The sequence below is a fragment of the Cajanus cajan genome, chromosome 10, assembly GCF_000230855.2.
Source record: "Cajanus cajan strain Asha chromosome 10, NIPB_CcT2T_4, whole genome shotgun sequence".
Lineage (NCBI taxonomy): Eukaryota > Viridiplantae > Streptophyta > Magnoliopsida > Fabales > Fabaceae > Cajanus > Cajanus cajan.
Window position 1 is genome coordinate 23,520,319 of NC_138526.1, and position 6,770 is coordinate 23,527,088.

The 6,770-nt window shown below is 32.8% G+C and overlaps 1 protein-coding gene across 2 annotated transcripts; it reads right to left on the reverse strand.

Annotated features, from left to right (window-relative positions):
- Window positions 1–309: 309 nt before the first annotated feature.
- On the reverse strand, window positions 310–4,912 carry LOC145952631 (4-hydroxyphenylpyruvate dioxygenase-like). Of its 2 annotated transcripts, XR_014430108.1 has the most exons (7): window positions 3,893–4,912; window positions 3,538–3,596; window positions 2,492–2,611; window positions 2,280–2,410; window positions 824–892; window positions 631–726; window positions 310–538 (listed from the first exon to the last, which is right to left on the reverse strand). XR_014430108.1 is itself a non-coding variant. In XM_083065430.1 (2 exons), exons 1-2 carry the CDS (start codon window positions 4,762–4,764, stop codon window positions 3,590–3,592), a joined length of 879 nt encoding a protein of 292 aa, XP_082921556.1. In that variant the 5' UTR covers window positions 4,765–4,912; the 3' UTR covers window positions 3,535–3,589. The 2 variants fall into 2 exon arrangements, 1 of the variants encoding a protein (XP_082921556.1); XM_083065430.1 differs by lacking the exons at window positions 310–538; window positions 631–726; window positions 824–892; window positions 2,280–2,410; window positions 2,492–2,611 and having other exon boundaries at window positions 3,535–3,596.
- Between the last annotated feature and the right edge of the window lie 1,858 nt (window positions 4,913–6,770).

Here is a 6,770-nt window from a genome sequence, read left to right on the forward strand (position 1 = left end):
TTATAACAGCAACCGATCTTAAAAGTCTACTTTTAAAATCGGTTGTTATATAACCGATCTTAAAAGTCAAGACTTTTAAAATCGGTTGTTTTGTAACCGATCTTAAAAGTCGAGACTTTTAAAATCGGTTATGTAACAACCGATTTTAAAAGTCTACTTTTAAAATCAGTTATGGCATAACCGATCTTAAAAGTAGTGATTTTTTTTTTATATATTTGACTTGTTTTAGGAGCACCTCAGAACAAAAAACCTGCAGAAAAACCAGACAGTTCAAAATATTTTCTCAATGAAGCACAAATCACATACAAATGACAAGATGATAAATGTTAATCATATATATATAATTGAATAGTTTTAAATACATCTAATACATAAATGGACTACATTGCTCAATGAAATGTAAGTTCTAACTAGTTAAAACAATACTATAAAACATAAGCCCAAACTAGTTAAAGTAATGGTCAATAAAAAATGTGGCCCATTGCTCCCTAATGATGTTTATGTCTTCTAGCGGCAATGGTGATCGATCTATAAATATCTGTTAAGAAAAATTAAAATAATTAGTAATAATTCATAAAATATATAGAATGAGAACTTAAAACAAAAAACTTTCAAAATTGTAAAACTTACTTCAGTCCACCCAGATACTATTTGTGAATCGATAATAGTATGCATTGTCTTCATTACATAGTATCCGCACTCATAATTTCCTTTTTGTTTATGAGACTACAAAAAGAATATAAAATCAATTTCAATAGAATAGTAATTAAAAAAAATTACTAAATTACTTAAAAAAATATCATTGCTAGAATTAAAATCTTACTTTAGGAGAAACCCAACTCATTTTTTTCTTCATCTTTGAACCTTAAATATATGATATCCTTCCATGACCCTAATGATAAAATGACATTATAATTAGTGTAAAGTCAAATGTAATGATAATCAATAAAAGAAATTAGATATTTTTAAACAATTTACCTATCTAATAAATCAAGTATGTTTATTTGTAATATTTTTTTTAATTAGCTTATTATCCTTATTCATATATTCTTAAGGATTTATTGAATTGTTTATTCATACAAGAATTGATATATAAAATCCAACCGTTAATATAAATTCAGTGTTTTTTTATTTTCTCTCTATTTATCTTCTTATTTAATCATATTAATTATTTATCACATTTATATTTTTCTCTCTTTTTCTAGTCTAGTATATATGATAACAAGGTGTACATCTATTAATTTTGTATGAACAAACAGAGGAAGTTAACACTGCCAGTTTGATTGACGTGTCACTTTAAAAGGATGTCACGTGATCATGTATGACCACTTACTTTTTACATTTAAATGCAAGAAAGATGAATGCTGTAAAATTAAAACTTCACTTCTCTCGTTCATAAAATTCTTAATTGTAGAGTGAATTATTATTCCGTTGAAGGAATAGGTTGAAATCTAAGGTTGGGGTCACCTGTTCAAATAATTAACATTTAGGTGCTCATTTTGGAAAGACTTTAACTCTAGGGTATTTCTATTTGTTTTCCCTTTCATTTCTTCTCTTTCTAGGTTATGGTGAAAGACATTGAGCAGAATAACCAGATAGCACCCAGAATTTTCTCTCTCGCGAAAGTTGGTTCATGTGATTTTAATACTTACCTGTCTTATCATTCTTCTCATGTTTTCAGCAAATCCATTCATATATGTACAATTTCAGCAAACATGTGGCTTCAGCACCGGAAGTTCTATTATGGAGCTGAAAAACTGACTTCACCGGGCTTTCATATTTTTGGAAACTACTACTCTCATAACCTTTTTATTTCTAATTTTATGATCTCATTCTTTTATTTACTAACTAACCAAAATGGGAACATTTCTTAGACAATAGGAAATCAACAGGGAAAATAGTCACTACTGGAAATAAACATGTTTATTATTTATGAGAATGAGAGATTACAGAGGAACCAATATTCCTATTGCCAAGTGCTAAGCTGATATTATTCCTAGCTGATAAAATTATAAGAAAAGGAAAACCAACTCTCAAAGATAAATGCATAAACAAATTATTATAATTCTGGTTGGCAGTGAGTGGTGACACTTATTGAATATAACATAGCCAGCAGCTTAAAAAGACAAGCAGATTATAACGAAAAAAAATTAATATAAATTTACATCCAATCGTGATTTTTTAATTGAACAGTCAGCACTTCTAGAGAATGCGATGCACTATATTTGATACAAGCATGAATGCACAAGCAAATAATTGCGAAATTGCAAATACCAAACCTTAATCTCCTCAGACATTAGTTCACTGTTCGTGTTCTGGATCCCACGTTTGACAGCAATCTTAGTAACTAAACTTTTCTCCCAAAGCTTAAGGATAGCACATGCCAGACCTTGGTGATTTCTATTTCTCCCTTCATTATGTTTCAGAAAAAACATGTATAAGTAAAAAAGGAAAATAAATTTAACAAAATCTTGCAATAGATGAATCTTACCTAAGGAAAAATGACAAGGAAGTGATTTTGCAAGCTTCCTTAAATTAGTCATCTCTGCATTTGTCAGCCGAGAACGCATTCCTGTAGGAAGAAGCCTAAACGGTGTTTTGTAACCTGGAACTGTCCGGGGAAGTAAATCAGCATCAGATATGAATTTATTAATTTATATGGGATTTGGAGGATTTATATTTCTTTCCGGTAAAATGTATTAGATCAAATATTGCAGCACACAAACTAATAGAATAGCAGGAACATCAAAAGAAACCACAGCCAGAAAATAGGAAATCAAAAGGGAAAATAGTCACTACTGAAAATAAACATGTTTATTATTTATGAGAATGAGAGATTACAGAGGAACCAATATTCCTATTGCCAAGTGCTAAGCTCCTATAGGGGGCAAGGCTCTCTGCTCATAACTAACCATCAGATTGTTCATAGCTCTCTGCTCATAAATTTTTACATGACTGAACAAAGTGTGATATGTATATGCGTGTTGGCAGTGAGTCAGTGGGACAATTGCAATTTGAGAAATAGAAATTGTATATAATCACTTTACCTTATGCTAATTCTAATTTGAGAAAAATGGATGGCGCAATTGCAGTTTGGATGGGGTAGTAAGTATTTAAATCCAGACAATTTGATTTTGATTATATACACAATACACTTTATATGCCATATCAAGAAATCCACTCTCCTAAAAGTTTCAACTATTCAATCTGTGTTATTCTGTCATGAATATACCACTTGAATGTTAATCAAATAAATATTGTGAGCTTATTTTCAATTGTAAAGTATAATAATAATAATAATAATAAACAGAGATGTTTCCTTTGTCTCTCTAGTGGGAGATAAGTCTAACTTCAATTACTTTTTGGTAGAGACACATAAACAAAGAAAATTTTATCTCAAATGTTTTCTCCTCCCAAACTACAGCCAACAAGATCTGTGCTGGTAGCGCTGTCCTTAGACTATTCTTCTACCAGTATTGAATTTAGAAACAGAGCACCAACGAAATCAATGTCATGGGAAAAGAAATAATGTCAAACCTGATCGCCAAAATTGTTGTGAATTGTTCCTTGTAGGTCTTCAAGTAATCCTTTAAGGTCTAGTGTAACAAGTAAAAACATGAATTATAATATAACACCATAAAATTTTAAGAGGAAAAAGACGTGAGATTAAAATGTAATTGCACAAAATTAAACATCAAATCTCAAATATGACATCGACAGAACATGGAGAACTGTGTTATTTCTCTTTGTATAAAGACTATCTGAAAGTACAGGCCAACCAAAAGCTACCAAAATCTGCCTCCTTGAAGCTAAACCATAAAGGCAGCATAGATTAAGTAACCTCTCTGCATAGAATCAAATGCATAATATTGAAAAGCGAAAAAAGAGATACCTATCCCCAACAGGCTTGGTGAAAATCTGAAGCAGAGTGCCCTGGTCATCTCTGTCAACGAGAATTCCAAGCTCTTCACAGTCCTTAATCTGGTCAGCGGTCAACACATCAGAGGCACGTTTGTGAAGGTTGGCGTAATAGGTGGGAGGAGGAGAAGGCATGAACTCAAACCCACCAATCAAACTTCGTTTCCTCATCTCCCTACGAGTACCGAAAATGTCTTCAGAAACAAGCGCAAGATGCTGAACGCCCGGACCTTCGTTGTGTTCCAGATACGTCTCAATCTGGCTCTTCCGCTTCGTTCCATAAACCGGCTCGTTCAGCGGCAGCACCACCATCTCCGAGTTGTTCGCCAGAACCACCGAGTTCAACCCGCTCTCACTCGTTCCCACGTCCTCCGCGGTGAACTCCGCGAACTCATGAAATCCGCTGAATCCTTTCAGGTACCTCACCACCGGCGCCAGCTCCGCCATGTTCCCCACGGCGTGGTCCAGCCGCCGGATCCCGTAGTCCGGCTCCGGGAACGACGCCGCCGCCTCGAATCTCGACAGGAACCACCGCGAGGGGCTGGAGTCCGCGGCGTCCGACGCGTCCTTGTAGCTGACGAAGCGCAGGACCACGTCGCCGTAGAGGCGAACCTTTGCGAAGCCGGTGCGGCCGTCGAGAAGCACCGGCGGAGAAGCCAGCTCGGCGCCGTGCTCGACGCTGGCGCTGAAGGCGGCGGCTTCCGCGTCGGCGACCTCGAGAGCGATGACGCGGACGCCGAGGCCGTGGTTGGCGGCGGCGTCAAAAGTTGGAATGGCGGCGGTGGAGGTGTGGGCATAGAGAGAGGTAGTTGCGTTGTGACGACGGAGGAAGAAGAATACCATCATAAGCTTTCATCAACAAAAACGAAGCTCTAGTGAGGTCTGCGAAGAGGGTCACATATACTCCCTCGCCGCACCTAGATGAATGAAGCCCTAAGCACGCATGAAGGAAAGGGCAACAACAAGCTTATAGGATATTTAAGATCGGTTATCCAGAAACCGATTTTGTATGTTATATACAAAATCGGCTCCTGTATACCGATCTTAAAAGTAATAAAAAACACATGATTTAAAATCAGTTAAAATATAATCGATTTTAAAAATACTTTTTAAAATCGGTTGTATTTGAACCGATTTTAAATGTATATTTTTTAAGATCGGTTATTTTATAACCGATCTTAAAAGTACTTTTAAGATCGGTTATTTTATAACCGATCTTAAAAGTATTCATGTTATTTACAAAATTGCCACCGCGTCACTTTTAAGATCGGTTACCTTATAACCGATCTTAAAACTCCGATTTTAAATCCATTTTTTGCACTAGTGACGTAAATTTTGTAAATTCAACTGGATTACTATAAAAATATAATAATATATAATAATTATATTACAAATAATAATAATAATATATTTAATTAATCTTTATTTATATATACTTACTTTTATAATTAACAATCAACTTATTTCTATTTAAAATTATAATTTAAATTATTTAATTTTATAATTTATAATGATAATATAATTTATAAAATTATAAATATTTATTTATTACATACTTATAAATTAAATTTTAACATTTTAAATATAAATTATTAATTAATTTAATATATTTATTTATCTTAAATCAAACATATAAAAATCAAAAAAATGTATTTATCCTTATTTTATTTTCTAATATAAAATTTTTTATATATGATTTAAGAGTAAAGAATTTTCAATTTAACGGTTGAATTTACAAAATTCTCATTTAATATAAAGTTATTGATCGGTTTAATATTTAGAAAAAATTATATCAGTGTTATTATAACCCTCCTCATATATATATATATATACATATTTATATATATATATATATACATATTTAAAATTTTATAAATTTTTTTAATATATGCTTGTCAATTTTTGTAAATAAATTCTTATATTTCGAAAAATATAAATTTGTCGGAAATATTTCATTAATAATATAACTTTTCATTGAATTTTTTTCATCAAAAACATAAATTTGTCGATGAAAACATCTGTCAGAAATTTCTGAAGAATACAAATCCGTCGGAAAATTTATATTTTCCAACAGAAAAATCTGTCAAAAATTTCTGACGAAAAAATCTGTCAGAAATTTCAGACGGAAAAATCTGTCAGAAATTATAGATAGACTTTTTCGTCGAAAATTTTTTATGAATTTTTTCCTACAGAATTTTCCGTCTGGAATTTTTGACAAATTTTTCCGTTGAAAATTTTCTGTCAGAAATTTTATATTTTTCAACGCATCCAAATCCGTCAAAAAAAATTTGTCAGAAATTTGCGTTTTTCTTGTAGTGACACCCCCTTTCGTATATCCAATTCTCCTTAGGTAGATATATCCATGGACTTTGTCCTTGGGTTACCTTGAACCCATGAAGGAATGGATTCCATTTTTTTTGGTAGTGGACCATTTTAGCAAAATGGCACACTTCATTCCATGCCACAAGGTGGATGATGCAAGCAATATAGCTAAATTATTCTTTCAAAAAGTAGTTAGGCTACATGGATTGCCTAAAACCATAGTCTCTAATTGAGATGCTAAGTTCCTAAGCCATGTTTGGAAAACTCTTTGGTCTAGGTTAGGAACTAAGCTATTATTTTCTACTACATGTCACCCATAAACAGATGGGTAAACCGAAGTAGTAAATAGATCTCTTGGAGCTATGCTAAGGGTAATTCTAAAGGGTAATAAAAAGCCATGGGATGACTATCTACCTCATGTAGTATTCTCCTACAATAGGGTAGTTCATAAAACCACAAAAATGTCTCTTTTTGAAATTGTATATGGTTTTAATCCTCTCACTCCTTTGGATTTACTACCTTTCCCTAAT

Coding starts and splice junctions, on each gene's coding strand:
- LOC145952631 (XM_083065430.1), bottom strand. CDS start 4,764: ATGATGGTATTCTTCTTCCTCCGTCGTCACAACGCAACTACCTCTCTC.